Raw genomic sequence first — 18728 nt, 5'->3', positions numbered from 1 at the left:
GAGAGAGAGAGAGAGAAAGTAAGTAGAGAAAAAATTAGACATTATTCTTCTGCGATTACTGACCTTGTGGTCATGTTTTTTTTTTTATTATTATTTTATTCTAGGGGATGGGGGTGACTTTCTCACTTTTCCGAGAAGCAATAATTGTTCAACGAGTTATCAAGATTTGACACTTTTGTGTATTATGCATTGGAAATTAAAACGTGGCAAGAATTTATCATACATCTTTTCAAAGAATTAAAACAGGCACTAGTAGATGTCAACTAGTCACTTGAAATGCAAAATCATCCATCTACTTTCAATCGATTTAGGCCCGTCTCGTATCTTTAAAAAGATTCACCGATCGTCCTCATGACTTTTCAACACAAAAAAAAAAATTTATCAATGTGGACAAAAGGACATTAGCTTTGTTGTCTCGTTTGGTTCTAATTTTAGTTTGAGAGAATTATTGAAATAGTTCATCTTTTGACCTAAGAAGTTAAAAAAAGAAGAAATCACTACATGAAAATGGTCCGTCTACAATTCTTGCGACATAATTATCATATCTAAAATCGAAGGAGTCAACAAAAAAGAATCGAGTATATTGTTTGTCCAAATGAGCATTTTGTATCTATGTCGCCTTCTTATGAAATAGCTTACATATTTTTCCTAGAAAAGGTACAACGATTGTCCTTAATCGAAAGTACATGTATAGACGAGGACGATTTGGAACTTCAAGCAGGAGTCACGAGAACCACTGATGCCATTCTCCTCTTTCTAGCATGCTCAACAAAAATACAACATTTTGTAGATATATTATCATATGAATTAGGGTAAAAGTCATGAAAAACTCTAAATTATGCCAATTGTGACATATTTACCTTAAATGTTTTTCTGTGATTCCAAAAATCCAATACTTGTACTTATGTGACACATTTACCTATCAAGAATCTGTCAATTAGCATGGGTTTTGGAAAGCAAACAATGTCAACATAGTGCCTACGTGATTTAAGTAAAATAAATATAACATTTTGACTGAAAAATCATTTAACAAAACCTTGACAGAGGATAAATATATCACATATTTATAAATTTGGGGTTCTTTCTATCACTAGAAATAATTAAAATAAGTGTGTCCTAGTGAGCATAATTTGGAATTTTTAATATTACAAAGAAAAAAAAATTCAGGATATTATTGTCATAGCAAACATAATTTGAGATTTTTAGTAGTGTTTTCCCTGTAAATTAACCCGTGAACATGATATGTAGAGCCTACTAGTAATGGGCCAACTAATGTGTAGACGGTTTCAAGACCACTCGTGGCTTTCTAAAAGGCTAATGCACAGCGAATACTTCCGTCATCCAATTTGCCAGATATTGGAAGCTAATTAAAGATATATACTTTTATTTTCTGATGAAAATTGTACGTTTAGATAAAGATCTGCTTTTTGTGATTTTGCTAAGCATTTTTTTTTTTTTTTATGTTAGCCTTAAATATATTACTTGCATGCAATATTTAACACAAAAAATCCCTATACAAATGTACGGGCGAACATTTCAAGGATAAATAAACTTGGAAGCCAAATTTAGAATCAAGGCTTTAGGGAAATTTCAATTTAGGAATCAAGAGTTACATATTTAAATCCCACCAAATGCATGCAAAATTATTTGGATTAGGCCAACAGCACATGTCGAAAAAACTAGAGCTTTGTGGAATTTGTTGTGAAATTCTCTTCCGCCAGAGAATGTGTACCTGTATGCTGATGTTAAGATGAATGAAATCATATCTAGCACACATGGATGATCAATTGGGTTACTTATGACTTTGACTTCGAGCATTTCAAGATTGAACCGTTTTGGAACATGTTTTGGATTTAGCAAGTACTCAACAACGAGCACTCACGCCGGCCCGCTAACAAGTCCAAGCCCACATCTCTCTCTCCCCCCTCCATGGTGGACTTATAAAAGAATGTAGAAGGATACTTCAAAAACGGGAAAATTGTTCAAAAAGTTCTAAACCTATTGTATAGTGGTTAATTTAGTTATAAACTTTTTAATTGCGTTAATTGAGTCCTAAGTCTTTACCTTCAAAGAATTTTATCAATTTAATCCTAAACTTTTCGGTTATAGGAATTTAGCCCAAACATTTTGATGATTTGTCAATTTAGTCCTAAAGTTTTTGATAATTTGCCAATATAGTCCTTTTAGGCTAAATTTCCAAAGAATAGGTTTAGGATTACATTAGCAAATCCTCAAAAGGTTTAAAAATTAATTGACAGATTTAAGACTAAATTGACAAATTAAAAGTTTATGATTGAATTGACTACTATACAATAGATTTAGGAATTTTCGGATAATCATCTCCTTTAAGAACACCACGATCTTTCCCAATGCAGTGATGGATTTTGCTTTGCTTCTTGAACCTCTGGACCAACCATCAAACCCCAAACAAGAACTTCTTCTCTAATCGAGGCTTGAGTTGGATTTACCAATTTAGCCTTAAACCTTTTAAATGTGCCCATTCAGCTCAAAGCTAAACATTCAAAGAATATGGTTAGGACTACATTAGTAAATTTTAAAAAGGTTTATTAATAAATTGAAAGATTTATGGTCAAATTAACTGTCGTGTAACAGCTCTAGGAATTTCTGGACAATTATCCCCTTCAAAAACACTGTAATCTCTCCCACTGTATTCTTGTATTTTGTCTTCCCCTAATCATCAAATCCCAAACAAGAACTTCTGCTCCAACCGAGGCTTTGAGTCCACACAGACAACTCACGTTCCACTTCTCGTGCTCCTCGTCCGACCAAGAACACCCAGTGGACAGCACCAACTCAAGGTCCGCCTTCGCATGACGACGAAGACGTCGGCATGTGATCTTCCTTGCACGTAATGTGGACCTTAGCCTAGCTCGAGTCGTGCTGTCTGATTTCAATACCTGGATCTGAAGCCGGACCCATTTCGGGGGCATGCATGACGCCAGATCGGGGAGCTGTTGATTCCATTCATGTCATTGATGCTCCTGCTTACCCTGTGGCACGACAAAACCTAAACGAAAAGACACAAAAGACAGAAGGGAGCATCAAAAATTAACTCCCCTTTGGTCCCGAAAATAATTTCAGCAGCCGTGCAATTTAATTTTCCCGGATAGGTACACGAAAAATAGCATTTAGCTATTCGCCAAGATATAAATAGCTCGCTCCGTGAACATGTTGTCAGTTTATTTTCTTCTTCTTCTTCTTTTGCAGCTTATGACAAGTCAATTCGTTTCACTTTACTGTGGTGGCTCGCGATGACGTCGTTGCGTGTTCCATTGCACTCGCCGTGCTTTCCTTGGTAGAACCCACTACATAATACGAGTGATCGCGGGGTTTATGTCCATCATCTTGTTGAGGCTCATACGCCCTATCAAACATTGTTTATATTGAGCTGGTTCGGGACATATGGTACATGAATCAATGCTAATCGTACTAAGGTGAAGAAGTGACATCACACAAATGTTAATCGTACTAAGGCGTCGCCTTCAATTCAAGAAGACTAATGTAGAGAAGTGATGCAAGCTCACGTGTGACTATGACCCTAGCAATGTACACATTTATTGGTCACAGCAAAAACCCACAAATCCGTTGCCCAGTAATTTATCAATATGACATCACCAAGAAATTGAATTGTCACCGGCTGCTCTGCTCCTTCATGGACCATATGTTCCATCCAATATATATCGCACAACAAAGTGGGATTGGCCTTACCATTCTGATTAAGAAAACCATGACAAAGTTAACCTAATAGCAGTTTGCAATTTTGACTAATCAATAATCATGGTTTTCATTTTCCCTTGCTGCATAAATAAAGTGAGTACAAAGTGGGCCCAAAAAAAAAAAAACATGGTGGAGGAATGTTCTGGTTGGATTGAGCTGGATATATAGAAAGTCGCTTGGTAAGTAATTTGCTCATCCAAAAGGGAGGGGGGACTAGGTTTGTTCAATCTGAAATTATGGAACAAAATATTACTTGGCTACATGCTTTGGAACCTCATTAATTATCCATTTTCTTTCGGGGTTCACAGCACCAAATGCAGCGGCAGTCCAGTTATGTAGCTTAACATTAATGGTAGTATGGCCTGGAGTTAGTGAGGTCTTCTTAAGTTGAGACCTGCTCTTTTGGTCATATATGGTTTTAAATATTGTTGTAAATAGATTTATGACAGACTTTGACAAGTAGGGCCGATTGTGGAGTGACGTAACCTAATTTGGACCAGATTTCATCGGCTAGCTTCTTGGTAGAAATTGTATCACGATGGACACATTCAGTCAATATCTACAACAATTTCTATATGATCGATATTGAAGAAAAAACATATTTGTTCTTTCGGTGCAATTGCATTGGAAGTACATGGCATAGTATCCTAGCAGAACATGGGATTTGGCATCCTTTAAGAGGATGGAATGATGAATTTCAATGGATGATCAGGGCTATTAGAGACAAAGACTTGGCTGCAAGGGTCCTCAAGATATCATTCTTAGCAACCATTTATTGTATTTGGATGGAGCACAATCTTTTACATTTTCAAAGCAAGTTAAATGATATCCACGTTACTTCGGCTAAGGTGCGTAAAATCATTAGAGATAGAACTTCACTCTACTAAAATTTTAAACCTTGCAAAGCTAATGTTGTTTTGGCTACCGTGCGGAGATTTTCTATCTCCATCTTTAGTATCAGTACTACTTGTAAGGCTGGGATGCCCCTAAGCGTATTTCATCTGCTAAATGATACTTACATTTTACCCAAAAAAAGAAAAAAGATTCCAAAAGATGTTAATTATAGATAAAATTAATTATAGAGAAAAAAGAGAGATGGATTCGCATTCACATATATAAGAATATATAGCAACAAAAATATATATTAATATATATATATATATATATATATAAATATATAAATATAAGGTAGATGTCCCTGGAATATCTCCTCAGATATTCTGTATCTGAGGAGAAATGTCTTATAAGAAAGCAGCAATTGAAATATAAACAACGTGATTGAAATATAAATACAAACAATGTAATTGAAGCGTAAATAGTTGACAGGTTACAATAAATTGGAAGATTACAAATGACCGTGAAAGGGTAGAGAGATACAAAAAGTGTGATCAATTAAACACAATTGTAAGTTTTGCCGATACAAGTGAGAGTCTATGCCATTTTATAGCATAATGTATTTGCTACAGTATAATACATATTACATTATAGTTTGTTATCATGATTGTCCTTTTGATTCTTTATTGTCATGATTTACGTATATTTTTCGAAGAGTTGGATTGAGCTTGATTACTTGAGATTGGTGACGGGTCTCCAATAATGCTAATTGCATCAAATTCAAAGTAAATCTGGCGACTTGGGAATAGTATAAGTTTCCCCCATCTTTGGGTGTCCAAACATGGGGATGATATCAAGATGAACCCATCATTTCATTCGATCAACGAGGATCAGATCCACAATACTTTTTCCCCTCGCAGTCTCTCAGAAATCTCCTTTGACAAACTTGCATGCCAATACAACCAATCATCTCCAATAATCTCTCATCCACCAATAGGCAGCTTGGCAAGAGTCCCTCCCAAAACACCACATGAAGCCAACGTTCAAGAAAGTCAAAATCTGGGTGCGGGCTCCTCAATGGTTTGGAGGGGAGAAGATGGTTTCGTGTTGAATTGCTGATATGGTCACCTTTTTGGCTCAAGTTAATTACTAGAAACTAATCAATGACTTGTCTAGGTGTGCTTGTATCGATAAGATGAATCTCTTCGTGGTGTTCTCAACACGCTATCGTAACATGATTAAAAAGAAAAGAGAGTTAATACTATTAAACATCCTAAACCGTCACCTCCATGGTAAATTTATCCTAAATTAATGTTCTTCTCGCAAAAGAACATCTCAAAATGGTACCTTGTGACATTTTGTTTTCTTCCAATCAATTTTTGTCTTATTAAAAATCTCAAATTGATACCTCGACCAAATCGACCATACATTAGCATTCGGCTCAATATCCCATAAAAATGCATACGTGGCACAAATGTGGTGGACAACTGCAATTTGGAGAATGACAAATTTGACATGAAAAGTCCATGTGTGATCTGTCATTCTCCATGTTGGATTTGTCTTATAGTCATCTTCCACATGTGTTAATACATATACATTTTCATGGAATATTGGACGAAATGCTGAAGGATGGTAGATTTGGATAAGGGCAACGGTTTAGGATTTTTTTTTTTTTTTTTTTTTTTTGCGAGGCGAAAATTAATATAAGAAAATTCTACAAGGCATCAGTTTGCAATATTTAATTGTCCTGATGTGTAGCTAATATTTTTTCAAACTAGTTTTAGGAACTGATAGGATAGAGAGTAATGTTGGAGGGTGAGGAACACGTGAACTTACCTTGAGAAGAGAGATAAAATTCTCGTACTCGATTTAGAAGTACGCTGGTCCCTCTCTTGGATCGGCGTTCCCAAACGAATCTGCAATGGTTTCAAACTCAAACCTCTCCCAGATGACCGACACAGCAACTTCCCTATTTGCCTGATCCTCCACTTTGAGTTCCAAGAAACTTACTATTGACGAACACACTTGTGAGGAGGACCATCTTACCGTTTCGGAGTCGCCAAAAGATCATATGTGCCCAGGTTCAGGTCTCTCGGGATCCCCATCTGTCACAACTTGAGGAGCTACATGCGATTTCTCATTTCGGTGTTTCGGCCATTAGGCTCTACGTCGATTCCATGAAACACAAGATATTCATGCTCAAACAAAGTGATTTACCGATCAAACTGAACACTGTGTTAAGTTAGAAATCAAATTGTGTTTGCGCATACAAGGATGACATTACATAAGACAAAAGAGTCATGTTAAGGAGCGCCTCCAAGGTACTTTTCAATCATGCTTTTTCTGGACTAATCCAGTTTCGAAAGTATTGATTGGTGATCGCATAAAAAAAAGTCCGCACGATGAAAATTGCTCATAGGCATCCGGTTCATATAAAATCATATAATAAGCTGGGACCAAATCCAGATGTGAGGGCCCTTTTGTACCTTCATGAGACAACTCTAATCCAACCCTAGGACATAGGCATGTTTCAATTAAAGTAACCGGTTCCTCGGCTTCTCAAAACATCACCGCCGATAGCTCTTAATTGTCCTCTTCAGCTTTCCCTTCTCGATGGGAATGATCATTGGTAGCATGTTAGGGGTTGACCACCAATTGGGCAAGGGCAAAGAACCCTAATAATTAATTTTGGTGGGTGTGTCCACCGCCTGATTAGGCCTTGGCTGAAGAGAAGGCGCTTGTCAAATTGCACTATATCCACACAGTCAACATCCTAGTATTCCACCTTGTACATCTCAAAAGGTGCTCCTAGACATTAGTTAATAAGCTTCAGAATTTCAACACTCCTGATAAGGAATTATTTGATTTGTAGAATATTTTTCTCACCTATATCAGAATATAAAAAAAAAAAATCACTAAAATAAGTAAAATGAGGGCTAGTGAAGGGCACCTTTTGATATTTCCAGGGTTTGCTCTTTTAGCCCTTTTACAATTTTTTTTTTTGGTAATCAAGGACTCCGCCACGGAACCCCCGTGCCCGAACGGCTCCTAAGGCCGGGCCCCTATACCTCGGAGGAAACTAGCCTAGCAACCCACCGCTAGAGTTCCCCACTTAAATCGCTAATAATTATGGATTTCGAACTCTCGACCTCTACGATGAGGGAGGGACTCTCAACCAGTGCAACTACCCATGGATAGGTCCATTTTACAAGTTGTTAATGCAGAGTGCATTGATTAATTTGTAGTTGGCTTCATTATCTGCATTAATTGATATGTAACCAGCTATACTACAGCTAAAGAAGGAAACCACTAAATCAATCTAGAGATTAGCTCTGTACGGACATTAATACAATGAACAAAGAAGAAGGGCCTATAAGAAACAGTTGCGTGGATCAGCAAGCTACAGCTCCCCAAGTAATACTAATTAATGCCAATAATAGTTGACATGGTAAGTGGAGACAAATCTCCCTTTCTATAATTAATTAAAATGAAATTTCTTGTATGAAATTAGAATATTACGACCTGTTGAAAAAGTTCCTTGCACATTTTCTTCCACCATAACATGGCGACATAAAATTTTGTGACATGGTTTTCATCTAATATTTGATGTGATAGTCTCCTTAACAAGTTTTTTCGAAGTATTCTTTTTTAAAAGAAAAATGTGAAACTGACTGCACCGCTACTCTCGAAAGAGTGACAGTGCAGTAATCGCGCATCATACATTGTCCCAAGATTTGTCCGGTTTCCATGAAAAGTCAAGAATTCATGCAAATCGCACCAAGTGAGATTTTCCTTAAATAACAAAAACTTGCCCTAAGTAAAAAGGGAAAAAGCCTAAAATTGGTAATGACCTCCAGATAATCACAAATATGAAACAGTAGACATTTGATCTAAATCTTATATTACATTTTAAGGCGACATTTCTTTTGTTTTGTTTATGTCAATCTTTTACCACATTTTAAAGAATTACACTTTCATTAATGTAATTCCTTTCATACGAGTTTAAATCATGAATGCCAAAATATAACGATTATAATATGATGTTCACGTACAATATACTTGTGTGTGAATAAAGTTAATAACGGACTAGTAAACTTTCTTTCTCGAAAAGGGAAACTAAATTTTTTCTCATTGCGTAGATGAAAAAACATAATCGTTGCATATGTGACATGAAAATATTAAAATTCTCAGAGTCCACCATTTGTATAATTCTCATACTCAATGTTTACTTTTCTCATTTATCAATTCTCAAATTTTATTTTTCGTTCTCTTTTTTTTTCCTGCAACATTGACCTATAAATTATCTGATATGAATTCCAACATGTTTGATACTAGCCTTTGATATTTAAAGGATTTGGGTAGTGTTTGATAGTTAATGTATCTCAACAATTTGAAACTGATGCTCCATTTGTCGATTCTATGCAAAATAGAGTGTGTGGTCCTATTGATATCGTTACTAATTGGTTGTAACGATGTCGTTATGCTTCACGAATACTTGTTAAGACATACTTGATGAATATCATTTCTATTTCTAAAATTTTTACTACATATAATATGACAAAACAGTAAATGAAATAGTTGTAAGTTTTCCTTGAATAGTTAGTTAAACATTTGTTGTGGAGGCACTTATTAGAAAATCCTCATCAAAACTTAATAGGGTATATTCATAATTTGCTCCATACTCTGTGAACATTTAGCAGTTAGAGATATTGTAGGTTATTTCCAAGACCCTGACTAAACATATTCTATTAAGAATTTTTTAAACTTTAAGATGTTAAATTCCCTACAAAACTGTTAATGCAATGAAACTATTGTGTTTCTTGATTAAATACTTCACGTATTTTCATGATGCTCACTTTTACTAAATTCCTTTACAAATATGAACAAACTTAATTGCATTAAGGGAAAGCCATCAAAATGTCATTTTACAATAATATCCTTCAGACTTGGACCGGGATGGCACTTATGTAGAAATTAGTTTGAATGCGCTAGATTTGACATTAGAAAAAAGAAAACTTATGGAGTGATTTATAAGTAAATGATCAATCCTCAAATTTCATCTTGTGAATATTTTATATGAAAAATTTCGTTCATATATAATGGATAGGGTGATTACATTTGCCCCGACGATAAAACATTCGAGTCCTCAAGTAAAAGAGAATGTGAAAAGTCAAGAATTACTAATTCATCGTACAAGAGACAACAGGGCTACTAAACATTCAAATCCAGGGGTTTGCCCTCACGTTTTCTTTTTTATTGAACTCTTTATTACAAACACCAAAACAATTCTCTGACACCCCTACCATCATGCATGATATCACATCTCAGTCGAGCCACTGCACTTCACCGTACACGTGGCCAAATATATCACCAGCACCATCATCATAACCATCATGACTTTGTTGTTCCGGATACCTTGAAGGGGAGTTTCATAATTCAATCTTTACATCATTTCACGCATTTCTTGACGTATCCACGGCATAGAAATTATTGAATGTGCAAGTGTGGGTTGCAGTCAGCCACTGAAGAAGACATCAAATCTTTTGGCCCCATCACCCCTCTCTCTCTCTCTCTCTCTCTCTCTCTCAACGAAAACTTCCAATTATATAACAATGATGATATGAAATTTCTTTCTGGCCCTTTTCCCTTTCTTGGCTAGAGAGAGAGAGAGAGAGAGAGAGATGGGACATTCGACAAATGAGATGGACATGGGACAAGGCCTTGGTGAGTTGGAAAAATGAATATGCAAGAGGGGGCATTGAATGAGGGAAGAAAAGATTCAAGGTGAGGACACAATCTCTGCATGGAATAGTGATAGCTCGTAAAAGAGAGGAGGTTATTTCGTTCCTATTATCACTATGTGAAAATACTAGTATGAACACCTAGAAATGGGTGAATATGTGTTTAAAATAAACATTGACAAATAAATACGAAATAAAATAAATTTTGAGCAAAGTTTGAATAAGGATTACAGTTTAATAAGCGAGCCACTAGATTTCTAGTAGATGTTCAGATTCTGTTATACGATGGAACGGACCTCTGAAATAACTTGTGAGTATGTAACAACTTAAATATGAAGAGTTAAGGAAATAGAATATTGCACATGAAATTTATAGTGGTTCGACTTAGATCAAGCTTACGTCCACTCTTCCACGCTAACAGCCTTCTGGCTGGATTCCACTATGCGATTAACGAGATATTACAACTTTGAGTGCAAATATTCAGTGGTAGATCACACTATCTCACTAGTCACTCTTTTGGTATTTCTTTCACGATCACAAACGTTGAAACTCATCAAAGACAAGTGTATGATCAAATGTCGCTCAGACTTTGAAATTATAAATTTTATACTCCGTCTTTTACTTGCTCATTGATCATTGATCTCCTTAAATACTCCTCAATTTCCAAACTAGTCGTTAGACAGCATCTAGAGGATCTTCTTCCAATGTACCAATTGGACAAATCTGTATTTAGAAGATTTAGTAGCCATTGAGTGACAAAAATAGAATTCCAAATTGATTCTACTTGCTCATACAAACATAATCTTGATTTCCATAAGTAAAGTTTCTCCGTTTAGAAAGTTCTTATTTTCAAGATCCAATTGTCAATCAATTAGATTGGGTTAATCAAATCTATCTTGATGTAAAATTCAAACCAGATCAGTATCCATTATATGTTTGGGGCTTATGTTACGTTTTATCAAGTTGTCTTGTTTTGAACATGTTTCGTTCTAAATCTGTTACGTTTTGAACTTATGTCTCGTTTTGGACCTTGTCACGTTTTGGACTTGTGTCTTGTTTTGGATATAAAGTCTGAGTGTGTTTTGTCTAAAGTAGAGTCTGAGTGTTTCTGTCTGAAATAAACTTTACAATCTGAACGTAAGTCTGAACATATTCTACTTTTGAACATATTTAGCCTTAAGATTTGGATACAGTCGTAATAAGTTCAGCTTCAGCATAGAGTCTGTCTTCTGATTCTTTCAAGTATAAACTTTGACAATATCATTTACACATTCTATCATCTGCATAGTCTATTACTTAACCATTAAACACGTTAGTAGTCTTTGATTTATTTTGTCATCTTCAAAGGGGATTTCCCTAACACTATGTGATGCAAAGAGGGATGATAATTTGTGGCTTGGAATATCTAACAGACAATGAATAATTAATGAGGAGGGCACAAAGAAAGAAAAATGTACATTCTCTTTAACGATATGTTAGTATTGGACAATCATGTCATGAGAAATAGTCATAGATTCGTATTTTCCTTTGAATCGTTCTTCTTATTGATGGATTATATATATTCAAACACTATTGGTATTTATTTTCAATTGAGTTTGCATGTGAGCGATATCTATGTTTATAACTTGTCAATCAAAAAGTCAGTTTGAGGAAGCTTTTCTTCTGATCAGGAATTGAGAAGAAGAGAAGCCTAAGACTGTACATAGGAGGGGAAGATGAAAGAGTTATTAGGATGGAGAGCATATTTGGCCTAGCTGTTGAAATGTCAAAGGACATCTTAATTTCTTGGTCACAACAAAAACCCTAGACATTAACCGTGTCTCTTGGCCAAGAAATGCGAATGAGATGATGCAATTTCGTAGAAAGGACATACTGTGCACTCGAGGAAAAACACCGCTGAACCTTTGACCCGAGGACCCTATAGCCGAAGCAGGGCGATCGAGTTCAACAAGTTTTGGATCAAGACTCCAAATAACTAGGAGAAATCCTAACTTTAGCCTGCTTAAAAAAAAAAAAACTCTAAATTTTAGGTTACGTCCTAATTTTGCCTTGAAATTTTTTTCTCATAAAAAATCCTCAAGTTTCACTTTGGTTTCCTATCTACCCACACGTCTAAAAATCGCCACTAATTTACTCCAAATTATTAACATTAGAACTAGTTAGAAATTCATTTTTGAACTTGCACTTTCATCAGCACCCTCACCTTGTAAAAAACACTAGCAACCTCTTGATATTTGATAATATTGACAAAATTAGTAGCAATTTCTTGATGCGTCATTAGATATGGGATTATGGTGAAAGTTGGGGATTTTTTTTATGAAATAAACAAAAAAAGTTTAGGATAGATAGAGATTGAACCTAAAGTTTAGGGTTTTAAGGAAATAAGCACCCTAACTTCAAACTCAACTGACATACCAAACCACTAATCGTCTCTCTTATTCTAACAATATTGTTCATCTCGATTGCCATAATAATAAGATAAATTATTCAAAGGGCTGTGACCGGCGTATATATACTTCACATTCAATTGCAAGGGGGATGTAGCAAACAAACAAGGACTCTTCTCTTCTTCACGGGGAGAAGAAGAGCAAATACGCCAAACTGCAAGGGGGTTAGTGCAATTTCACCCATGAAGCGAGTACGAAATGTGAAGGTTGTCTCCTAGTGTAGGAAACATATGGAACACAAAAGCGTGTGGTGAATTGAAATTGAAATAGTCGGACAAAAGAAGATGTTGGAAAAGGGCCAATGAACCGTACGATCTGGTCAGAAAGAGAGATGTGAATTTCTTGTTCTATTTTCTGGATTTTGGCGAGAAGAAACGTATTTTGAAATTCTGCTAAAAATTTCATTTTTTGTTCCTTGTTCGGCTAGAGAGAGAGAGAGAGAGAGAATAGACAAAGGAAAAGGCAAGGAGCAGAGGGGGGAAGAGGGGCAGTTCGGATTGAGAATAATGGTGAAAGGCACGAGACATGAGAAGACCCATTAATATGAGAGAGAGAGTGTGTGATGAGAGGCTTATGCTGGGCTTATGCCGTATATTTCCCTCTTCATTATTCACTCGCTCTCTCTCTCTCTCTCTCTCTCTCTCTCTCAATCATCGTCACGTCGTTTTTGGTTCGCTCCCCCCGATAATCCCCCCAGAATTCCACGCCTTCCCCTCTCTCTCTCTCTCTCTCCCTCTGCCTCGAACGACAGCTCTATGGCCTAGTCAACCTCACATATGTCCGTATGCTACGTGCTCTCTCGTTCTTGAGTTCGAGCAAATGTTTTGCTTGCACTAACTTCTACTCAAGAACGAATTAAAACCGAGCAAGAAAACACCACGATGTGAAATGAAATCTTAGGTGCTTCCCTATGCATGCGTGTCTCGCTCAACTATCCTCTTAATCTGATAGCACATGAGTCCGATTTATGCATATTAAGAACACTCTAAATATTATATGCACTACTCTTTAAGGTTGTTCTAATTCCGTGTAATATTGACTTCCGCAAATCCAGATAATTCATGAAGGTCTAATATAATCAAAAGCCTTTTGTTTCGATGAGAGGTGTAAGCAAACTTCTACTCCGAATACATATATAGGGTAAATGATCAATTGATCATAGCATATTATGATGTTATAAAAAATTTTACATAAACTTATCGTTAATTCGAAAGGGCCAATAATTATAATCCTCTAAAAGTGATCGGGTAAAAGGGTGTTTGTATATTTTCTAATGCAGGAAAGGTACATGCACTATATTTCCATATTAAATTTTCCAACTTTTGTTTTTGCTATATTAGACCTACTAGCTACACCTACACCTACACACATCATTCTCTCTCTCTCTCTCTCTCCCCCTCTCTTGGTCCAGTCTTCTATCTCTTTCTAGTGATCAATCCCCTTCCCTGAAAATCTGAGAAACTCAAATTCCCCCTCCCTCTCTCTCTCTCCCCTCAACTGTTCAACCCCAACTAACCACCCATTTTTTCTTATATATTATAATGGTTGCAGAAACCCTCATCGTCTCCCTTCGTAGGCACAGCAACACATTCCATATTTGAACCATATCTACCTTTTCAAAGTGAGGGCTCTACCATTTCTGTTTCTTGAACTCCCCGCCCACCCCCCATAAAGCTTTGGACCCTCCATACCCTTCCATTCCCCTTCTTCACTCGAGCCCATAACACTTCACTTCACTCCTCAAAACCACAAGAACCATCCTTTTCCTTTCTCCCTCCCTCCCTCCCTCCCTCCTCTCTCTCTCTCTCTCTCCCTCTCTCTCGCTCTGTCTCTCGTGTGCAACGAAAAAGCTTCTAGTTTCCGAGAAACCCTAGCGTTTCGGCATTGAACTGTTGCTGTCAAGAAACATGTATATGATGGGTTGTCATGATGATGGAGATCTGTACATGGCCGACTCCTTCAACGGCCGAAAGCTCCGGCCCCTCATGCCGAGGCCGGTCACCAATCCTTCCCCTAATAACGGCGGCACCAACGCTGCGCCGCCTTGCTTGAGCCGTATCCACGGTGCCGACATTTTGGCACTGAATCACCATCTCGGTATACATTGATCTCTTCTCCTCTTTCGTCTTCTTTAGCTTTTCATAGAATAAGAAGTATGTAATCTTCTATTCATGCTTTTGACTCCACAAGTGATGTTCATGATTAGTTCCAGCTTATCAATTTGCTTTTTCTTTCCCCTCTTTTTCGATGAATAAATTCATTTTCCTCAACTAGAACCACTGGCATTTTTTTTTTTGCAGCGACTATGGCTGAGCAAAAAAGAGAGTTCAATTCGCCACAGGTAGTGGTGAGCTCGAGGTGGAACCCCACACCGGAGCAGCTACGGACCCTCGAGGAGCTATACCGACGCGGGACCCGGACCCCCAACGCCGACCAAATCCAGCAGATCACCGCGCAGCTCCGCCGGTACGGCAAGATCGAGGGGAAGAACGTCTTCTACTGGTTCCAAAACCACAAGGCCAGGGAACGGCAGAAGCGCCGCCGCCAGATGGAGGCAGGCCCTGAGGAGCCGAACCGTGATGCTGAAGAATCAGAAAGGAAAGAAACAGGTGACACTGCGCTCCCGCATTTGGCTCTTGAGTTATAAAGGCAAAAGGGTCATTGCACATACAGTTCATGTTCATGTTCATGTTCATGTTCTTGTCTATTTTTCATAGCATTGGAGTTCCCTTCATTCCTGTTGTTATCATTGATCTATCATGAGAAACCTGGGTTTTTTTTTTTTTTTTTCTGGGTGAGGGTCACATGGAATGTGGGAGACAGGACTAGAAGAGAGAATTATGGGGTTGTTTTAGTCCTATTAGAGTCTTCTGATATGTTGCTTTTTGTGATATATTCTGTTTGTTGGGTTGTGATGTAAAGTTGTGTTCTTTCTGTTTTTCTTTTTGTCTACAGGCGCGAGTAGGACAGGGCTTGAAGTTGAAGAGACCAAGAACAACTGGGCACCCCCTATAAACTGCAGTACACTAGCAGAGGTCCTTAATTTCTCTCTTCTTTTTAAGTACTTTCTTTGTTTGTAGTCATAAACTTCTTTCATACTGCTCAAAAAGACCATTCTCTCTTGAATTTGGAACATCCTTTTTCGAAATCTCGGTATCTCAAAAGGGGCCCCATGAAAAGCGATTAAGGGTTACTTATGTTCATATGATTAGGAGATAATTCAAGCTGAGAGACTCATGATAGAAAGGAGATGAGAAAAAGAACGTTTGTTTTAAGGGATAATGCAGAGAAGAGAAGGCGAAAAAGAGAGGCTTTTCTTGTGTTTGTTGGGAAATGAAAAGAGTCGTCCAAAAGCTGCAATCCTTCCTTTCTGTCGGGGCAGCTGTTATGAAACTTAGCTGGGCTTTCTGGGGGTCTGTGCTATATTCATTCACCGATTCCGTTCATCTCATTCTTGGCCCCCCTCCCTCTCTCTCTCTCTCTCTCTCTCTCTCTCTCTTTCTGATACAAGCACGCCTAATGATATACACAGACATGTATACATTTTCCTCTCTCTCTCTCTCTCTCTCTCTGTGCAGATCTTGATACAATGCAAGTCTGGGAAAATGAAATATACTTCATATCTTTCCTTTACCCAGAAGAGAAAAGCAGAACATATTCTATCGAAACTTCAGCATAAGTCAAACCCATGGTGCAGTGGTTGTCCCTCCTTTTCCTTCCCTGATGATAGCGTTCATTTTCTCTAAAGAAGTGCGCGATATTATGGATAATATGATACGAGATAGCTGGAGACACCTCGGTTTTATAAGTCAATCTCAGCGTACTTAGCGTCATTGTTTAAAGATACAATGAAAGCTTAAAAATCATTTTGGCATACCAACGGAGCAAAATACTTGGTAAAAAAGAGCTGGAAAAGACAGTACAAACCCTAGGCATAGCTAGTTAGTACAATCTTCTGGCCTCTCACGTCCAATGTCAAGGGTCCTTTCTTGGACTCGAATGGTACACTCAACTTAGATTCCTAGGTGGGGGCAAATCATGAGTGGTCTCCTAATTTCTGTCATTTCAAATCGGTTGTTGGCATGCACGTAGTTTCCAAGAATTGTCCATGTGTTTTGGCCCAATTAAATCTTGAAAGCTAAGGAAGTTTTTCTTCATGAATTATTTTTTTTCCTTTTTTTCTTCTTTGCAGGAACCCGCAGGGGCTACGACTCAGAAGGCACCAAAAGCGGGATCGGCAGCAACTTTGGCAGAGCGTAGAACGAGATCGTCGTCGTCTGATCAGTGGATCAAATTCGACGATGGAGAATTTCAGTGGACGAGAAGGCACAGCGCCAGCAACTTTCTGGAGAGGAATGCCACGTGGCAGATGATGCAGCTGCCCTCTTGTCCTCATCCCACCCACCTCATAAATACCACAGCCCCGTCCACAGTCGCACCGCCTGCCACCCCATCTCTCCTCTCCGCCGCTGCTAGGGCATCATCGATGGACCCTAACAAGATCCTCAAGGCTCATGAACTCAGGAGCTTCTTCATGTCCTCGCCGTTCCGAGACGACCACGATCTGGCAAGCGGCGGCGGCGGTGGCGGCCGAGAGTGCGAAGAGGACTCCCAAACCCTTCAATTGTTCCCGCTCCGCAGCGGCGACGACTTCGATGGGAAGAGCGCCAGCCCTCCGTCCCATCATCAGCACCAGTTCTTTGAGTTCCTACCTTTGAAGAATTAGGGCATGTTGCATGGACTTGTGTTTCTAAAAACCTGTGCCCAGATCATGATGATCTCATGGCGTTTTGTGCTAGGGTTTGATTCCATTATAATTATCATTGTTATTATGTATGGTATGATATGACGATCTCCGGTTTGGAAAGTGGGGAGAGCAAAGATGATGTTGACCCTTTGATGTTTTACATTTCATGGGAGAAGCGATGGAATATTGGGTGGGATTGCGGTGTGAGAGGGAGGGTAAATATTGCCCTAAAGTGAAATCGACCCACGTTGGTTCTTTCAATGAAAAATGAACTATATTCAATGAGAATTTGACTGAGATGTGTGTTAACTTTGACAGGGTCATACGTTGTCCGAAAGAGAGAGAGAAAGAGTATTTGTGGGAATTCTATTCAGAGAGATTGATGTGGAAAGGGAGCGTCTGAATGGGGAATCCGGATGTGAGAGGTCCGTTTGATATTGAAGTGACTTAGGAAAAAGGCTGGTCTGCTTCGTGGGGGTAGAGGTTTGTTCTCCATTGCATTTCGAGAAGAAGAGTGGCATGTTGTTCATCAATTATTGCTGAAACGAGGGCCTGTGCAGATGGAAACGGAAAACAAGAAAGCGGACAATTTCTTCCTCGGTGAAAAGGACCATGGAGACGAAGCTCCACTACTATACATTTCGCTGATTATGTCTTATTCACTCAGAATTCAACCAACCATCGAGGATAGAAAAAAATCTGAAATTTGAAAAGTGTTCATGTGCCGACTGGATTAGACATTATGATATGATACAAGAATTGGGTTCTATGTTAATTTTTTCAAATTTCATGTGTCATTCATAATCTCATTTACGCATGAAATAGGATGTTAAAATATTTCACATTCATTATCTTCAATATTTATATGCTCGTTACATATTTGTCCCCTTCAAAATTTCACATGTCATTTCTAATTCGACTTACACGTGAGAAAGGACGTGAAAGCATCACATATATCATTCATATACTCTTTAGATATATCGTCTCCCTCCAAATAAAAGTTTATATTGTTGCTTGGACATTATCAACAAGAAGGAGCTAAACTTGTTAATTTTGTATATGGGTATAGGATATGTTGAAATTAAGATATCCATGTTGATTGTTGAATCAAACGTTGTGGAGTGATGTCTTGAGGAAATGCTGATCATTGTAACCTTTGACCCCCTCTTCCATACTGTTGTGTTTACGATGAGAGAGCCAGGTTTTGCTGTCGGTGCACCT

The 18728-nt window shown here is 38.0% G+C and overlaps 1 protein-coding gene across 1 annotated transcript; it reads left to right on the top strand.

Annotated features, from left to right (window-relative positions):
- The first annotated feature begins 14246 nt into the window (after positions 1-14246).
- On the top strand, positions 14247-18185 carry LOC104422947 (WUSCHEL-related homeobox 1). The gene is made up of 4 exons (XM_010035408.3): positions 14247-14857; positions 15061-15369; positions 15716-15795; positions 16953-18185. The coding sequence occupies exons 1-4, from the start codon at positions 14668-14670 to the stop codon at positions 17484-17486; spliced, it is 1113 nt and encodes a 370-aa protein (XP_010033710.2). The 5' UTR covers positions 14247-14667; the 3' UTR covers positions 17487-18185.
- Positions 18186-18728: the final 543 nt, after the last annotated feature.

The sequence above is a fragment of the Eucalyptus grandis genome, chromosome 2, assembly GCF_016545825.1.
Source record: "Eucalyptus grandis isolate ANBG69807.140 chromosome 2, ASM1654582v1, whole genome shotgun sequence".
Lineage (NCBI taxonomy): Eukaryota > Viridiplantae > Streptophyta > Magnoliopsida > Myrtales > Myrtaceae > Eucalyptus > Eucalyptus grandis.
The sequence above is the reverse complement of the archived record's forward strand: the minus strand, read 5'-3'. Positions and strand labels throughout refer to the sequence as shown.